This window comes from Loxodonta africana, chromosome 14, assembly GCF_030014295.1.
Source record: "Loxodonta africana isolate mLoxAfr1 chromosome 14, mLoxAfr1.hap2, whole genome shotgun sequence".
Taxonomy (NCBI): domain Eukaryota; kingdom Metazoa; phylum Chordata; class Mammalia; order Proboscidea; family Elephantidae; genus Loxodonta; species Loxodonta africana.
The window spans coordinates 80,851,378-80,871,132 of NC_087355.1; the positions used below are offsets into that span (position 1 = coordinate 80,851,378).

At 39.5% G+C, this 19,755-nt stretch overlaps 1 protein-coding gene across 6 annotated transcripts in view; it reads left to right on the forward strand.

Annotated features, from left to right (window-relative positions):
• Positions 1–19,755, forward strand: part of EFR3A (EFR3 homolog A) — a 97,632-nt gene that overhangs the window by 29,935 nt on the left and 47,942 nt on the right. For 4 of the 6 annotated variants that reach the window (XM_064268099.1, XM_010588497.3, XR_010317834.1 and 1 more), the window contains 5 exons: positions 7,174–7,250; positions 10,572–10,699; positions 12,959–13,109; positions 15,062–15,183; positions 19,221–19,370. In XM_064268099.1, coding sequence (XP_064124169.1) covers positions 7,174–7,250; positions 10,572–10,699; positions 12,959–13,109; positions 15,062–15,183; positions 19,221–19,370 — 628 coding nt within the window. Of the gene's footprint in view, positions 1–7,173; positions 7,321–7,550; positions 7,751–10,571; positions 10,700–12,958; positions 13,110–15,061; positions 15,184–19,220; positions 19,371–19,755 lie in introns of those variants that run through there. The other 2 variants (XM_064268101.1, XM_064268100.1) reach the window with 2 other exon arrangements.

Genomic DNA, 19,755 nt, shown 5'->3' on the forward strand with positions numbered 1-19,755 from the left:
CACCTGGACAGTTCTTGCCAGGTGTGCCTTACCCAAGGTTACATAGCCACTTAAGTGAAAAAAAATTAAAATGCACTAAGCCCTTCGAGATCAAAATCCATTGTCTTTTTCCAAAATAACAACAACTGAAAATATATAGAACAGCCTTAGAGGAGCTTTTGAAATTCCTGGACTTTCCTTTAAGGTTTTTCTCCCTCTGTTGTAGCTCCTTATACGATGCATCCTGTAGATACGTGTATTGCTGTGCTAGGAGTGCAGTCATTTCCAGACTTACGTGTTTGCTTGTTGATTCCTCTTTTGAAATCTTTGTGTCTGGCTCGTATATAGATTTTTTTTCAAGAGATGGTTATTCTGGAGCAGATTCAAGATCTTGTGACTTTAAGGAAATTCCTTAATCTTTTTGCACTTTAGTTTCTTTGTCTGTAAACTAGGTACCAGTACCTACCTCGCAGAGTCAGATAGAACTGGAAATGTAGGGTAAATAGATTAATGTAAACAGCCTGGCTTAAGGTGCCATGCGTCACACAGCTTCAAGGGCCTGAGTTACAAAATATGTCATGGACCCAACATAGTATTCTATTCTGCCTTATTCTGCTGTGGGTACGCTTTTAGTTTGCAGGTTTTTGGTTGTTGTTGTTTTTAATACAAATATAATCACTGCAGGGGACATGTTTTGCATAAAGCCCTTTGAGCTCTTTGTTTTAATATCCTTGGTTGAAATTTCTCAATGTGGAATTACTCCACCAAAGGATATGGATATTTTATGACCCTTCATATGTTTTGCTCAATTGCATTCCAAAGTAGTCTATCCAAATTATAGAGCCATTTGCTCTGTGTGGGTGTGGGTGTGGGTGTGGGTATATCTTTTTTAAGGCTCCCTAACCAGTGCTGGATGTTTGCAGCTGTTTCTTCTCATTTTGAGTCATGCCACATCAGCAAATGAAGGTCCCAAAAGCTTTACCCCATCCACGTCATTAAGGTCGACTCTACTTTGAGGAGGCAGCTCTTGCCCAGTCATCTTTTGAGTGCCTTCCAACCTGGGGGGCTCATCTTTCAGCACTGTATCAGACAATGTTCCACTGCTATTCATAAGGTTTTCACTGGCTAATGCTTTTCAGAAGTACATTGCCGGGTCCTTCTTCCTAGTCTGTCTTTGTCTGGAAGCTCAGCTGAAACCTGTCCTCCATGGGTGACCCTGCTGGTATCTGAATACCGGTGGCATAGCTTCCAGCATCACAGCAACACACAAGCCCCCACGGTACGGAAAACTGACAGACATCATTTGCTGATGTGGCACAACTCAAAATGAGAAGAAAAAGCTGCAAACATCCATTAATAATCGGAACCTGGAATGTATGAAGTATGAATCTAGGAAAATTGGAAATCATCAAAAATGAAATGGAATGCATAAACATCGATATCCTAGGCATTGGTGAGCTGAAATGGACTGGTATTGGCCATTTTGAATTGGACAATCACATAGTCTACTATACTGGGAATGACAACTCGAAGAGGAACAGTGTTGCATTCAATGTCAAAAAGAATGTTTCAAGATCTATCCTGAAGTACAACGCTGTCAGTGACAGGATAATATCCATACGCCTACAAGGAAGATCAGTTAATACGACTGTTGTTCAAATTTACGCACCAACCACTAGGGCCAAAGATGAAGAAATAGAAGATTTATATCAGCTGCTGCAGTCTGAAATTGATCAAACATGCAGTCAAGATGCATTGATAATTACTGGCGATTGGAATGCGAAAGTTGGAAACAAAGAAGGATCAGTAGTTGGAAAATATGGCCTTGGTGATAGAAACAATGCCGGAGATCGAATGATAGAATTTTGCAAGACCAACCACTTCTTCACTGCAAATACCTTCTTTCACCAACATAAACGGTGGCTATACACGTGGACCTCGCCAGATGGAAATCAAATTGACTACATCTATGGAAAGATACGCTGAAAAAGCTCAATATCATCAGTCAGAACAAGGCCAGGGGCCGACTGTGGAACAGACCATCAACTGCTCCTATGCAAGTTCAAGCTGAAACTGAGGAAAATCAGAGCAAGTCCATGAGAGCCAAAATACGACCTTGAGTATATCCCACCTGAATTTAGAGACCATCTCAAGAATAGATTTGATGCATTGAACACTAGTGACTGAAAACCAAACGAGTTGTAGAATGACAGCAAGGATATCATCCATGAAGAAAGCAAGAGGTCACTGAAAAGACAGGAAAGAAAGAAAAGACCCAAGTGGATGCCAGAGGAGACTCTGAAACTAGCTCTTGAGTGTCGACCAGCTAAAGCAAAAGGAAGAATTGATGAAGTAAAAGAACTGAACAGAAGATTTCAAAGGGCCTCTCGAGAAGACAAAATAAAATATTACAATGACACGTGCAAAGAGCTGGAGATGGAAAACCAAAAGGGAAGAACACGCTCGGCATTTCTCAAGCTGAAAGAACTGAAGAAAAAATTCAAGCCTGGAGTTGCAATAGTGATGGATTCCATGGGGAAAATATTAAATGATGCAGGAAGCATCAAAAGAAGATGGAAGGAATACAGAGTCATTATGTCAAAAAGAATTAGTCGATATTCAACCATTTCAAGAGGTGGCATATGATCAGGAACTGATGGTGCTAAAGGAAGAAGTCCAAGTTGCTCTGAAGGCATTGGCGAAAAACAAGGCCCCAAGAATTAATGGAATACCAATTGAGATGTTTCAACAAACAGATGCAGCGCTGGAGGTGCTCACTCATCTATGTCAAGAAATATGGAAGACAGCTTCCTGGCCAACTGATTGGAAGAGGTGCATATTTATGCCTATTCCCAAGAAAGGTGATCCAACCGAATGTGTAGATTATAGAACAATATCATTAATATCACACGCAAGCAAAATTCTGCTGAAGATCATTCAAAAACAGCTGCAGCAGTATATTGACAGGGAACTGCCAGAAATTCAGGCCTGCTTCAGAAGAGGACGTGGAACCAGGGATATCATTGGTGATGTCAGATGGATCCTGGCTGAAAGCAGAGAATACCAGAAGGATGTTTACCTGTGTTTTATTGATTATGCAAAGGCATTCGACTGTGTGGATCATAACAAACTTTGGATAACACTGTGAAGAATGGGAATTCCAGAACACTTAATTGTGCTCATGAGGAACCTTTACATGGATCAAGAGGCAGTTGTTCGGACAGAACAACAGGCTACTGATTGGTTTACAGTCAGGAAAGGTGTGCGTCAGGGTTGTATTCTTTTCACCATACCTATTTAATCTGTATGCTGAACAAATAATACGAGAAGCTGGACTATATGAAGAAGAACGGGGCGTCAGGATTGGAGGAAGACTCATTAACAACCTGTGTTATGCAGATGACACAACCTTGCTTGCTGAAAGTGAAGAGAACTTGAAGCACTTACTAATGAAGATTAAAGAGCACAGCCTTCAGTATGGATTGCACCTCAACATAAAGAAAACAAAAATCCTCATACCTGGACCAATGAGCAACATCATGATAAACGGAGAAAAATCAAAGTCATCAAGGATTTCATTTTACTTGGATCCACAATCAACAGCCGTGGAAGCAGCAGTCAAGAAATCAAAATACGCATTGCATTGGGCAAATCTGCTGCAAAGGACCTCTTCAAAGTGTTGAAGAGCAAAGATGTCACCCCGAAGACTAAGGTGCGCCTGACCCAAGCCATGGTATTTTCAGTCACATCATATGCATGTGAAAACTGGACAGTGAATAAGGAAGACCAAAGAAGAGTTGACACCTTTGAATTGTGGTGTTGGTGAAGAATATTGAATATACCACAGACTGCCAAAAGAACGAACAAATCTGTCTTAGAAGAAGTACAACCAGAATGCTCCTTAGAAGCAAGGATGGCGAAACTGCGTCTTACATACTTTGGACATGTTGTCAGGAGAGATCAGTCCCTGGAGAAGGACATCATGCTTGGCAGAGTACAGGGTCAGCAGAAAAGAGGAAGACCCTCAATGAGGTGGATTGACACGGTGGCTGCAACAATGAGCTCAAGCATAACGATTGTAAGGATGGCGCAGGACAGGGCAGTGTTTCATTCTGTTGTCCATAGGGCCGCTATGAGTCGGACCCGACTCGACGGCACCTAACAACAACAGCAACAACCAGTGCTGACAGCCCTAGTGGTGCAGTGGTTAAGAGCTTGGCTACTAAGCAAAAGGACAGCAGTTCAAATCCACCAGCTGCTCCTTGGAAACCCCATGGGACAGTTCTACTCTGTCCTATGGGGTCGCTGTGAGTTGGGGTTGACTCGATGGCAGTGGGTTTGGTTTTTTTGGTTTAACCAGTGCTGGCATTATTGCTCAAGCAGAATGGGTCTTTCAGTTTCTTCTAATTTTTTTTTTATCAAGTAGGTATTTTATGTCTGTTTGATTGATAATTTTTCGTCATGGCATTTTCCATTTATTTGTTGGTCTTGTTTCAATAAAGGGTTTTTAAATTAGACACTTACTTTGTCATGTTTGTTGCAGATCCCTGTCTTTTGTTTTAATTTTCACTTGTTGTTGTTAGGTGCCGTCGAGTCGCTTAAAGGTGATATATTTCATTTTTTCTGTGATGATTTCTCCTGATAGAATATGTTCACTAAAAGCTACTTTGGAATGTACTAATTTTGGAAAGTATAAAAAGGTTAACACAGAAAAGTTATAAGTTTGAAAGGCTGTTATGTCAGGTCATTTAACATGTCAGTGAACTGTTGGTAACCTCGAGATAGTAATAGTGCCAGAGATGAGCTGTGAATACCCCTGCTATGTGGGAGCCACAAGAGGAGGCTCAGAAACCAGATATGAAAGCATGGAAAAAATAGAGATAAGGTATAAAATCTGAGCTAGGTTAGTAAAAGTGGAAGAGATGGAGCAGAAACGAAGAAATTGTTGAGATAGAAACTAGAAGATTTTGTCCATTCACTCAGCAAAGATTTGGATGCCTGCTGTATGCCAGGTATTATTCTGTTTGCTTGGGGTTTATCAGTGAGCAAAACAAAGATCCCTGCCATCATCTGAGCTTATATCCTAGTGAGGGGAGACTGATGATAAGCAATAAACAAATAGGTAAATGATTTAATAGGATAGGTGCTATGGGAAAAAGCAAAAAGCAGATTAAGGGTGGTCAGAGTTGGCTTCCTTAAGAAGGTGAGATTTCAGTGAAGACGTGAAGGAGAAGAGGGAGTTAGTCAAGTGGATATCTGGGCATATTTTCAGGAGAGGGGACAGGATTACGGGTTATGATTATAATTATGGATATATAGTTATAGGATTCCTCCATGTGTCTGTCAGTTTGTTGTACTGTGGGGGCTTTCGTGTTGCTGTGATGCTGGAAGCTGTGCCACCAATATTCAAATGCCGGCAGGGTCACCCATGGCGGACAGGCTTCAGCTGAGCTTCCAGACTAAGACAGAGTAGGAAGGAGAACTCAGTGGTCTACTTCTGAAAAGGAGTAGCCAGTGAAAACTGTAAGGACTAGGGTGCCACTGACCCAAGTCATGGTGGAAGAGATCCATATTTATGCCTATTCCTAAGAAAGGTGATCCAACTGAATGCAGAAATTACAGAACAATATCATTAATACCACATGCAAGCAAAATTTTCCTGAAGATCATTCAAAAGTGGCTGCAGCAGTATATCGACAGGGAAATGCCGGAAATTCAGGCCTGATTTAGAAGAGAATATGGAAACAGGGATATCATTGCTGATGTCAGATGGGTCCTGGCTGAAAGCAGAGAATAGCAGAAAGATGTTTACCTGTGTTTTATTGACTAAACAAAGGCATTCAACTGCGTGAATTTTAACAAATTAGGAATAACATTGCGGAGAATGGGAATTCCAGGACACTTAGTCATCGTGCTCATGAGGAATCTGTACATGGATCAAGAGGCAGTCATTCAAACAAAACAAGGGGGTGCTGCATGGTTTAAAGTCAGGAAAGGTGTGCGTCAAGGTTGTATTCTTTCAAGGTACCTATCAATCTGTATACTGAGCAAATAACCTGAGAAGCTGGGCTGTATAAAGAAGAACAGGGCATCCGGATTGGAGGAAGACTTGATAAGAACCTGCATTCTATAGATGACACAACCTTGCTTGCTGAAAGTGAAGAGGACTTGAAGCACTTACTGATGAAGATCAAAGACCACAGCCTTCAGTATGGATTACATCTCAACATAAAGAAAACAAAAATCCTTACAAATGGATCAACAAGCAACGTCATGATAAATGGGGAAAAGATTGAAGTTGTCAAGAATTTCATTTTACTTGGACCTGCAATCAACACCCATGCAAGTAGCCGTCAAGAAATCAAAAGACACATTTCATTGGGCAAATCTGCTGCAAAAGACCTCTTTAAAGTGTTGTAAAGTAAGGATGTCGCCCTGAAGACAAAGGCGCACCTGACCAAGCCATGGTGTTTTCAGATTCCTCCTTTGTATGTGAAAGCTGGACGAATAAGGAAGACCGTAGAAGAATTGGTATCTTTGGATTGTGGTATTGGTGAAGAATATTGAATATACCATGGACTGCCAGAAGAACAAACAAATCAGCCTTGAAAGCACAACTAGAATGCTACTTAGAAGTGAGGATGGTGAGATAATGTCTCACATGCTTTGAACATGTTGTCAAGAGGAGTCAGTCCCTGGAGAAGGACGTCACCCTTGGCAAAGTACAGTGCCAGCGGAAAAGAGGAAGACCCTCAACGAGGTGGATTGACACTGTGACTTCAACAATGAGCTCAAGCATAACAACAATTGTAAGAATGGTACAGGGCCGGGCAGTGTTTCGTTCTATTGTACGTGGGGTCGCTGTGAGTTGGAACCGACTCGATGGCACCTAACAACAACAGTTATAGGATTATGTATAGGATGAATTTGGCAAGGTATGTGTGTAGGGGGTGCCAGCACAATTTGTAACTTTGAAAGAAGTCATTAGTATATCTGTTTTGACCTGGTGTCTTTGAGGAGGGGAGAAGACATTTAACTGTCTCATTTCTTAGTTGTTGAAATTACATGCTTATTCCTATTTATGGCAGTTTGGTTTTTTTCCCTTTATTTTAAATAACCCATTAATGTTCAGAAACTTAAATTTATTGATCAGTTTATGCTATTAATCATCTCTGTACTTTTTTTTTTAAACAGGTGTATACTGCTGCTGTTCTGCTTTGCGTCCTCGTTACAAACGCCTGGTGGACAACATATTCCCTGAAGATCCAAAAGTAATTTGATCTACATCTACTGATCCTTCTCTTTGCTGACCCATTCTTCCCCCATGCTGACCTTCCTAAGGTTTCCCTAATTTCGTTTCTCCAATTTTACCCCTAACTCTCATCATGTACACTACTATTTTTATCCTTCTTTTTCTTTACTTTTAGATGATCCATGTTAGTTAGCTTGTCTAGTTTTCAGAGTCTTTTCATAGATGGCATAAATCCAGAATAATGTACAGTAGACAAATAATATCCTTTTGTAGTCTATATAATGCTTGAATTCAAATAATAATCATTTATCAAAGTTATAAACTGGTGCAGATTGTTTGTGATAAGTGCTAAGAATAGAGCTGTGAATGGAGACATGGCTTTCTGCTGTCACTAGGCACATAGACAAGGCAATTGGTCATTGCTCTCCTGTGTGAAAAAATGCTGTCAGAGAAGTGAAGTACAGGTCACATCTCACTTGGGCTTGGGAGAAGAAAGGCCTGGAGCGAATGAAATCTAAGGTAGGATCCAAAGAATAAATAGAAGAGACTTGAGAGGTAAAGGAAGAATGTTCCAGGCAGAGTTTGTTCTGTTTTTATTTAAATGCTTTTTAAAAAAATGCTTTTTGAGTTTTATAAAAATTATTTTATTGTGAAATATTACTAGTTTCAAATCTAATGGTTTCAAATAATATTATTTGAAATTGTCTTAAACTTTCTGAAGACTCCTGTAGTCTAGTATTACATTAATATGAACAAAAAAATATTTCAAGGGTTTGATTTCCGGAATTTGTCTTGTTTTAAAATATAGCCAAGTACAGAAGTCTTTTGGTAATCTTAACATTAATTTAATGTTAATGTGTTTTTAATCAAATCTGATTTAAACATTCTGACATACAGAGGAGATGAATAAATTACATACTGTTGGCTGCCAGTTATCCTGCTAAAGTGCATGGGAGGCAGTTGACTGGATAATTTGTGACACATAAACAGCTCAAGGACATTGTACCTGCCTTTAAGGAGCTTTGCGTCTGTTGACTGGCATAAAGCAAAAGCATACTAAATATTAAATTATAGTGCATACATCAATAAGTAAAGTAGATGGTAAAGTTTTTGCCTTTAAAGTAGGGAGGTATCATTGTGGGCTGGGAAGTATTCTCATTGGAAACCAGATATGGTGAGCTTTGAAGGGTGTCTGCTGTCTGGAGAGGTGGAGAAACAGTGCGGGTGGGCTGATAGGGAAAGGGTGTGGGACAGCAAGAGACACATTTGAGGTCAGTAGCAAGTTGATTCATCCGACTTGAACTGCAGGCTCGTGGCACCGTATTGTAGAGCGTGGCAGGTGGTGATCATGCTGATAACCAAAAGACTTCTATAGCTGGCTGTATTTCTGATTGGAAAACTCAGGTGTATCATTTAATAGACCAAGTCAGAATTTCCCTGAGTGGTTTAGGACATATGGTTGCTGCTGATAAGGTGGAGGCCGCTTCTGGAGGAACGTGAATGACATGCAAGGCATTTGTTTTATGCCCTTTAACTTGCAAGCAGGGAGGGCGCTTGGATCACTCTTGAACAGGGGAGTGATGCGATGACAGGTAAATTAGAGAATACTTGCAGAAGGAGTCTTTATTTTGCCAAAGATTCATGTAAGATTTATTTAAATAGCAGTCTTTAAAATAAGATTTCAAAACAAAAGGAGCTAGAGAGCCACTGGCCTAGAGGGCGGTGGGAAAGTAGGGGTGCTTTACAGGTAAATCCTGATCTGAGGACTTCCTCTTCTATGAGAAGGCAGTGGAGAGTTCAGTTGCTGTCGGAGCAGGAAGAGAGGTGACAGAGAAGCAGGCTTGAGGGGAGTGGCGTAGGTTTGAAATGAACCTTGGAGTATGAACCGAGTGACCATAACCCAACTGACCGTATTTCTTGTTTTTGTTTATTTGAACAAAAAGAGTTTTGCGGTGTATCCAAAATGAATCAGACGGTAGATGCCCAGAATGCAGAGGTTTACACATCATAGTCCCCGCCCTCAAAGAGCAACCTAGTGAGGGAGGCAGGTAAAACAGACAAAGCGGACCTCTTCCCTAAGCCTGAGGTCGGGTCTCTCAACCTTGGCTCAATTGACATTTTGGTCCAGATAATTCTTTGTTGTAGAGACTGTCCTGTGCAGTGTGGGACATTTAGCATCATCCCTGGCCTCTACCCACTAGGTGTCAGTAGTACAACACCCCCCCCAGCCCCCGCCACCAACCAGCTCTTAAATAGCCAAAAATGTCTCCAGACATTGCACTCGGGAGCAAAATCACCCCTGTTTGAGAACCACTGCCTAGAGGCTCAGTGGGAAAGTAAGGGTGCTTTGCAGGAAAATTCTAATCTGATGATTTCCTCTTCTCTGAGAAGACGGTGAAGAGTTCAGTTGCCGTCAGATCTAGAAGAGAGGTGGCAAAGTAGCAAGCTTGAGGACAGCGGGGATAGGTTCGAAACATGAGGGAAAGGCTCCACCAGGGAAACAGCAAAATAACGGGAGAATGTTGAGGAGCCTGCTGCAGTCGAAAATGCAGATTCATTATTATTTCAGTTGTCGGTTCATCATCTACCGGAGCTTCTCTACCTCCTTCTTCCCCACCCCCCAGTCCTAAGCAGCATTTAGTTACCTGGACTGTATGAGCAGAAAATTTAGGATGACGGTTGACGTGATGACTCTTGTTAATCATTATCACATGAGCGTGGAGAAAGTCATTGCACATCACCCTTTAAAGGGCAGAGACAAATGACAGTGAAATAATCCATGTCAGGGCCTGTTGTTTTGGCTTTTGTAATATGTTGACTAGCATAGATTTTTACAGTTCTGAATGCTTTCTCACTCATCAAATACAACTTTGTAACAATATCAGCAAATTCTGAATCATTAAAAAAGCACCGTGGTCACTGTTGTATACCTAAAGGAGTAAAATAGGTATAACATTATTACATTTGAAATTTTGAAATGGAAACATTTTGTTCAAAAAGCTCTTTTCACCAAAGTGCATTCGTCCCCTACATACTGCAGTTAGTTGAGCTGTTTCTCCGTAAAAGATGGTGGTGTAGTCTAATTTATTGTTTTGTGAAGATGCTTTAATGCTTTCCCTAAATAGGGCATTCCTTTACTTTTTGAAAGCTGGGTGTGTCTGGTGCATTGACTACTGGCGCTAGGGAGTCTGTCTGCAGAAAAGTTCAGCATTAACATAGACATTAGTGTCCACAATCCAAAAAGGAGAAATGTAGAAGCAGCAACACTTAAAAATACAAAAAATGAGCATGAAAATACCGGCAACCTATTTATCTTGCTCTTCTTATTGATGTTTTGTAGGATGGCCTCGTTAAAGCCGATATGGAGAAATTGACATTCTATGCAGTGTCTGCTCCCGAGAAACTGGATCGAATTGGTTCTTACCTGGCAGAAAGGTTGAGCAGGGATGTTGTCAGGCATCGTTCGGGGTAAGGAAATGAATTGCTAGCAAAGCATGTTTATCATACTTTCCCCCGTGATTTAAGGACATTTGTTTATTTAAATTTTGTATCTTACTGTGACCAAGAGGAGGCATAAATGAGAAATTGGAGTGCATCTGGTGTTTTTTCGGAGCCCTGATGGTGAAGTGGTTAACCAGCTCAGGCTGCTAGCCAAACAGTCAGCAGTTCGAATCTACCAGCCACTCCTTGGAAACCCTGTGGGGTAGTTCTCCTCTGTCCTGTAGGGTCAGTATGACTCAGAATCACCTCCACAGCATACAGCAACTGGTGTTTTTAGGGTAACTTGTGAGCTTTATGAAACAGGCTCAGTTGTGTGCTTGCGGTGGGTTTAACCTTGCCCTGAAGGTATTTGATCTGTACTTTTACCTAGAGACTACTAGTGAACCTTCTAATTATTTAATGTAAGATTGTTTTCCAACTCTAATCTTACTAATAGAAGGATAATTATATTTGGATTCTTACTAGTATTTTTAAAAAGAGCCTTGCAGTTGCTGACTCTTGCATAAGCCTTATGATTTAAAATTAAATAATTTGGATTCTTAAATTATACCTCAAATCTATATCCCAAGAAAATCTTATTCTGTATAATTTGTAATAGGGATTTTCAGTGACTTCATATTCCATACTGTTTATAGTACTTGTATAGTCAGAGCTGATAAAGGATGGAAAAGCCTTTGTAATGTGATCAAATCTGATACAAAAGTGAGACCTATTAATATATTACTTTGTTGTTTTAATGAGTTGGAATGGACTCAGCAACAATTGGTTTGATTTCGTTGTTTTAAATGTGCAGTTTAAAATGGCATTGTAAAATTTTAATTTTGAGGTAAATATAGTATCTTTGGAAAGTCATTCCTAGGCTAAATCATCCTATAAGTTACTTTGCCATCTAATCAGGCAAAGATAATATATGGAAGGTACAGCGTTGTAATGTATGAAGAAATGTGTTATATTCATATAGATGTTGTAGCTTTATTCCTTTCCTGGTGGCTAGGCTTTGCGAATAGACTCATATTAGTTAATGGGATTGCCTTTAGCATAAGCACCCATTAATTTTGAGGCTTCTCAGTGGAAAATAATAGAAATTGGCTCCATTTATCTGTCCATATGTGTGATACCGTCATTTTAAAATCAGTGTCTAAATTGAGAACAGAAGGATCCCGTTAACCAATTTTTTTTTGTTTGTTTTGCTTTTCACACAGTTATGTTTTTATTTATCAGGGAAAATAAGAGGGAACTGCTAGGCTTAGATACCAAGATTCCAGAGCTGTGAGCATAGTGATTTGGAAATGTACCGGCTCTGCTCCTACCTGTAAATAAAGGGCTCCGTCTTCATCAGTCTGCTGTCTGTGCTTAACAGCAGTGACTCGCGATTTGGATTCTAAATATTTTCCCGTGTTGTTGTTTCATGATTCTAGCTTCTTAGAATATTCCATTTCCCGAGAAATATACTGACATTTCTGTACCCACTTAATACATTTTATTGAGTCTTGGCACCAGTAGTTTTGTTGATAGTTGCAAGAAAGTTATCTAATAACAGAATTTTAATTTTTACTGCACGATTTAGAATCTGATAGACTGTAAAGTAAAATTTATGAAACTTTTTTTAGAGTATTCTATTGTCAGTACGGTTTTATCTATTCGGATTTACTGATAGGAGCAGATTATGCTGGGAATTTTAGGCACACAGCTTACAGTAACTATTTTGGGTCAGATGTAGAGAAATATGACTAAAAATCTGAAAAGTCGAAGATGTCCATGTTTACAAAGACATTCACACAGCAGTAATGTTAAGGCAGCTTTGTAAAGGTTTTTTGTAAGGAGAAAATGAATCAGTACAGTATGTTTTATAATCTGCCAACATCACTAGGGAGTCTGTGGATGGTGCAGACAGTTAACATGCTTGACTGCTAACGGAAATGATGGAGGCTGGAATCCACCAATAGGTACTGCAGAAGAAAGGCCTGGCAATCTACTTTGAAGAAATCAGCCATTGAAAGCCCTTTGGAGCCCGGTTGTACTCTGACACGTGTGAGGTCACCACGAGTCAGAGTCAACTCGATCATTAGTTCTGTGTGAAAATTAAGATTTCATTAAAAGTGACTAAATTTTGCCTTTCTGTGTTCTCTGTATTTAAATAAACTTATTTTAATTCTGTTAATGAAAAGTACTTATGAGAATTAAGAGAGCTAGGAATGCCTTGACATTATTTTTCTTTTACATCAGGTATGTTTTAATCGCCATGGAGGCATTGGACCAACTTCTCATGGCATGTCATTCTCAAAGCATCAAGCCGTTTGTAGAAAGCTTTCTTCATATGGTCGCAAAGCTGCTGGAATCAGGGGAACCAAAGCTTCAAGTTCTTGGAACAAATTCTGTGAGTAAAACCCTGCTCTTGTGAATTAGAAGTTTAATTAGCTTATCTAGGATTATTCTCTTAGAATGTCTTCACATTTTTCAGGCGGTCACCTATAAGTCTAATATTCAGAAGTAATCATTTAATATTTTTATTTATTTATTTATATATTAGAAAATTGGGCACATATTGTATAGGGAGTTCTTGAGTGTTGCAAACAGTTTACGCATTTGGCTGCTACCCGAAAGGTTGAAGGTTAGAGTTCACGAGAGGTGCCTCAGAAGAAAGGCTTGGTGATCTACTGCCGAGACCCAGCCACTGAAAGGCCTTTGTAGCACTGTGTTCTCCTCTCACACGTATGGGAGTGCCAGTGAGTCAGAACCGACTGGATGGCAGCTGTTGTACTGGCTGTCGTATACAGAGCTCTGTGCAGTTTTTTTATCTACATCTTTTGAGTATTTTCCCATGTCATTCAAGGTTTATTTTTATAAAAAGTATAAGTAGCTGATTTAATTCTTTCAGCGCCCATTAATATGGTTAGTGTGTTGCAGTATAGGGATCTTGAATATTAAGAGTCAGAACCCTGGACTGTACTGCCAGTTTCACCATTTTGGAAACTTATTTTGTACAAGTGACTTAGCTTCTGAACTTGTGTCTGCAAAATGGGCTGATGGTGTATCCCTTACAGGGTGTTGGAGTGATGATGTGAGAACCCCTGTGAAGGCACCTGGCATAGTGTATGGTACAGAATAGGTAATGAATGTCAGCTTATCTGAACCAGGTGTAATGTTTGTGGCCTTGTCTAGATAATCATGAATCATATAAAACTATAAAACAGATGGCTTAGCTCTGTCTCAATTCAAAATATCTTTTTAGAATTATAATTTCATTTTTTAAAATGTATTTTCTTATTTCAGTTGTGTTTCCAACAAAGTAGCAGTAAATTTGGCTGAATAATTCATTTGGGTATACCTTTCTAAAGCCATCAGACTTCTATGTCCTGATAGTTGTTTATTTATATATGTATAAATTTGCAAGTAAATTAACACTTCGTAGCTTGTTTTAGGCTACTTCGTATAAATAACTAAGAAATAAGAACACTGATGAGAAAAAGATTGTACATTAAGGAACCTTAGGGGCCAGTCAGTAATACATGAAGGGCATTTAAAATTTCCTAGACACTCACTCACCCTCTCTCTGTAAATCATTGATAAGGAGATAGAATAAATTTTACCATCTCATTATTTTTCTTTTCCACTGAATGTACGTCTTACTTCCTTTGGTTCATTTTGGTTTGAACCCCTGCTGAGAATTTGCGTTTCTAACAAGCTCCCCGGCAATCCTAATGCTGCCGGTTAGGGAATGGTCCTGAGAACCGTTAGTAGAGCAGTGGTGCTCAAATTTATCATCCATACATAAGAATCACTTGGGGGTCCTGTTACACTGTAGGTTTTGATTCAGTATGTCTGGGGTGGAAATGCACGTTCTCAGCAGGGGGTCAAACTGGAACCAATCCGTTCAGAAGCCCTGGTTTATGTGACATAAATTATGTCCCTTTCTCTTGTCCCATCTTAATTGCTTAAATATTTTTCATTTGTGTGTTCATGTAATGGCTGTCAGAGAAGATTTCCTTCCCATGATCAAGAAATAAACTTCCTTAGAGGCTATGGCCTAGCCGAGGTTGTTGCTGCATGTAGGAATGGAGATGAGATCGAGAGTGAGAACTTCCTTCTAGAGAGTGAATTCACTTACTTATCAGGAACTAGATTAAGGAGTTATATTTACTGTTTGTAAAACTGTATCCTTGATCGTCTAATGACTAAAACCTTCTGTGTCCATGGTGAGCATATTTCAGTTGCTTCTTCTTTGGACGTTTCTTGGTAACACGACTGGTAAGGAATGCAGGTAGATGTGTTTGTTCCGTAATTTTGAAAAGCTGTTAAAACATTTATGTTGTTATTTTTGTTTTTTAGTTTGTCAAATTTGCAAATATTGAAGAAGACACGCCCTCCTATCACAGGCGTTATGACTTTTTTGTGTCTCGGTTCAGTGCCATGTGTCATTCCTGTCACAGTGATCCAGAAATACGAACAGAGTACGTATTATTCTACTTGATGATTTATAGTCCGCAAGAGATATATACTGTACTGACACGTACTACAGAATGATTACCAAAGAAGGCAGGAAAATATGTGCTTTATTCCTAAAATATGACTTTCCATTATGTTAGAAGTTCCTGACAACTGGCCAGAGTAGCAGGATGGAGAGTGGCTTCCCAGTTCCCTCAGAAAAAAATCCAGCCTTAACTGGCCTGCAGCGCTCCTTCATGCTCCTCCTGCCTCAGTGTCAGATCCTGTCCTCCTGTCATTCCCAGCTCCTTTCACACGGACCTCCTTGCTGTTTCTTGAACACAGGGGAGGATTATCCAATAGGCAGGGTAAGCACAGTGTTTACCTTGCTTACCAGATCACCCACAGTGAACAATTTCACATTTTCACCACATCAGAGATTCTACTTCTAGGTATGGCTGGCATCTGTCTCTCTCCCAACCCCACAGCATGTTCCTACATAATCAAATTCTCTTTCCAAATTTACGGTCCCTGACAGGGGCAGTTGACCCAGTAAGCAAGGTAAGCACAGGCTTCCTTGTGCTTACCAATCTGTAATGAGCAATTTCACATGGGTTTCGCCATGTTGTTACGGTGAAGCAGTGTGCCCCTGCTTGAACACTAAGGTGCTCTCCCCTCCGAGCCTTTGGATTGATTGTTCTCTCTGCCTAGAACGTTCCCCAGATATCCACATGGTTTGTAATCTCGTTGTGTTGAGATTTCTGTTCAAATGTCATCTTTTCAAGAGAGCCCCACCTTGGTCACCCTTTATTTATTAAATATCTACCCAGCTGCCCACCCCCACCTGTAGTTATTCCTTATCTCTTAAGTCTGTTTTCTCCACAGCACCTCCCCAGAGCTATTCCTGTGTCTTTGTCTGCCCTCTGTGGAATATGGGCTCCACGAGGGCAAGGACTTTGTGCTGTATCATTAGCATTTTGAATAGTGCCTGGCACATAGTAGGCTCTCAACAGGTACTTTGTGAGTGAGCACAAATAAATGAATGAATGCGTGTATGTTATTGACTCACTGTCAATCTGAGGTGGTCATGACAAATGATTTGGGCATTTAAAACATTTTTTCTAGATTTACCCTGGTAATAATCTGGACTCAAATCCTTACCTACAACCACAACTACAGGTTGATATCTATGTAGAAATGAGAAGCTTCGAAGAAGTAAAGTCAATGACTTTGGTAAATCTAGAAAGTAGTTTGAGATTAGTATACCTAAAAGAGACACAAACCTGAGGAATTTGAGCATTGTGGGTATTTGATAGTCAAGATTTAGCATGTTTTGTCATTTTTATTTTAAAATAAGGGAATGTGTAGAAATATAACATGGATTTTAGTTGGAGTGTAGTTGGTTCACACAAAAGAAAACAAGTGTAGAAGTTACTTTAACTTGAAGAAAACTGAGTGGTGATTAGTGGTCATTTTTAGATATCAGATTTAGTTTCTGTTTATGATGCTGTTAGTGCATTTTTTCCCTCAGTATAAGGCAGTAGGAGCCCTTGTGGTGCAGTAGTTACGAACTCGTTCGGCTGCTAACCGAAAGGTCAGCAGTTCAAATCCACCAGCCACTCCTTGGAAATCCTATGGGGCAGATCTGTTCTGTCCTATAGGGTCATTGTGAGTTGGAATCGGCTCTACAGCAGTGGGTTTGGTTTGGTTTTTGGTTTATAAGGCAGAATAGTATCGGCTCTTCAGCATCTGTTATTGTGAAATGTAAAGCCTTGAAGGTCAAGATAGAATAATTACCGTATGATAATTTCTTGTGTCTCCCAATTACCATTAAAATCCTCTCTTTCCCTCCCTAAACAACATTATAAAAAATGTTTTTAAAATTGTTCTCTGTTCTCAGAAGATTTTATCAGTGGGGCAAAGAGGTAAAAAGATTAGCTAAAGAAAATGGCATTGTTTTTTGAGATTTTAATGTTTTTATTTTGTTTTAAAATACAGAAAATTATCCAGAATGTAGTATGCTTTTCATTTATAAGGATCAACAAACTAAACATAGGATTTTCTTAAATTCTGGTTAAAGTGAGTTTCACATATAAACCAATGTAGGTGAAAAGTGTGTATGATCTCCATAATATTTATGAAAGGATACAGTTAAGACATTAAAAATTTATTATACAAGGTACCTTAATTTTAGGTATTTAGTGCTCCCTTTTTTTTAGTGAAATATATTGTCTTTTGAGCATATTTTCCCACTTAACTTCTTTCATTGTTTAAAAAAAGAAGAAACTTGAAATTTTCTATATGCAAATCAAGGGGTTTTAGTACTTTTATCATTTGGGACTTTTCGATACGGATATTTGAAATTTCAAAGTGCCAACTTTTCATATTTGAAACACTGCAAAACAGGTTGATGAGCTAAAATGTCTCTGGATACTTAGAGGGTTTGATTTTTTCCTTACTTTGCCGAAAATAACTTACATTCCCTTTTAGGTTCTAACTTTGAAATTTAATATTGGTCCCTTTATTTTTAGCAAAACACTATAAAATAGAATTCCTGGGGAAGAGGGTGGTGGGAGACAGATAATAACTGCCAAGGTTTTCTGAAAATGTTTGTCTTGCAAAAACCGTTCGCATTTATAGTCACGCACCCCAGTCCCAAGCTCTAATTCCAGGAACCTTCAGCTCTGGTTGAAACAACCGTCATCCTCAGGATTACCAGCCACAGTAGGAGCAGCCCACACTTGTTGGGTGCTTAGTGTGTGCCACCTATTGTTTAAGCAGTTTACATGAATTAATTCATTTAGACCCTTGCAAATTTCTGTTCATTCTGGTTTGAATCCCTACTGAGAATTTGCCTTCCACTCCAGATATACTCAATCTGAATATACGGTTTAACAAGATCCACACGGGCTCTAATGTATAATATACTTTGAGAACCACTGCTCTACTTAGAATTGTTCTCTAACCAACAACGTTAGCAATGCCTGGGAACTTGTTAGAAATGCAAATTGTCAGCAGGGATTGGAACCAGAAGGAATCTGTTTGAAACCCTGGTAGGTACTACCAAAAAAAACATTGCCATTGAGTCAATTCTGACTCATAGTGACCCTATGGGACAGAGTAGAACTGCTCCACAGGGTTTCCAAGGAGCACCTGGTGGGTTTGAACTGCCAACCTCTTGGTTAACAGCTGTAGTAATTAACCACTATATCACCAGGGTTTCCATTAGAAAGAAAGGAAGTATAAAACAATCAAATTTGGCTAGAGGGACAAATAGGGTAATGGGCCACCAGTTAGCTCTGCTGGAGAAGCTGTTCTTCCCTAGCTTTCAGAAACTTTCCACTTCTTTTCTTCCCATTCTTGAACCTGTAGATTGTTTATTTTAAAAAAGAGCGAGAAATTGTTTGAGGAAGTTTGGGGCTACGGATTAGGATGGGAGGATTGGGCCACATTCTCTCACTATGTTGGTATATTTTAAGTCGTGTGTGTATATGTGACGGAGGCTATCTGTACTCCATTTTGATGGTTCTCGTTTGTCATACCTTTAAAGACCCAGCTGCTTCCATCTTGGTGGACTAAGGGAGGTGCGAGGCTCTTAGGGAAGAACAGTCAAAGTCTGAGGAAGCATTTGAGGGTGTGTGCCGGCACAGTGAAAGCCTGTTTTTCCTGGGCTTCTGAGACTTCTCAGTGAGAAATGGAGAGACTCTAGCTCATAATTGTTTGAGTTAGTATCATCACTTGAGGAAAACCTAGCAGAAACAACAATGATGCTTTTGATTAAATTATTTTTACTGAAAAATATTACACAGGCTAGATATTTCTATATCTCTATTTTCAATCTTTTTAAACTTTAAATGCTGATTTTTCAAAGATGGTATTCAATTGCTGTATCTTTATGTCCCTCTCTGACCTTTGAGATTTTAATTTCTTAGACTTATGGCATATTATTTTTATTTTATTAATTTGAGGTAACAGTAGACACTTGGTATCCATTCCCTTAGCTAGGCAGACAGACTTATTAAATAGCCTTTCTTTTATGACTAAAATTATTTTTCTCTTATAGAATCCGAATTGCTGGAATAAGGGGTATTCAAGGAGTGGTTCGCAAAACCGTTAATGATGAACTTCGGGCTACCATTTGGGAACCCCAGCATATGGATAAGATTGTTCCATCCCTGCTGTTTAACATGCAAAAGACGGAGGAGGTGGACAGGTATTGAATAAAAGGTGTTAGAGTTGAGGCTCTGTTCCTTTTGTATGTATGTGTGTGTGCTTGCTAGGATAAGAAAGCTGTCTTCAGTATTCTGTAAATAGTAGTGTTGTAGAGTTAAACCAAACCAAACCCACTGCCGTCGAGTCGATTCGGACTCATAGTGACCCTATAGGACAGAGTAGAACTGCCCCGTAGAGTTTCCAGGGAGCGCCTGGTGGACTCGAACTGCTGGTTGTAAAGTTAGGTGAGTGTAAAAATGTGTTCTTTCTGGAAGAATTATTAATCTTTAGTGTTCACATTAGGCTTTATTTATTTAAAAAGCTTAAGGTTTTATTTGTTTTAGAATGAGTTTATATGCTGCTTATTGTTGAGCATACAAATTACT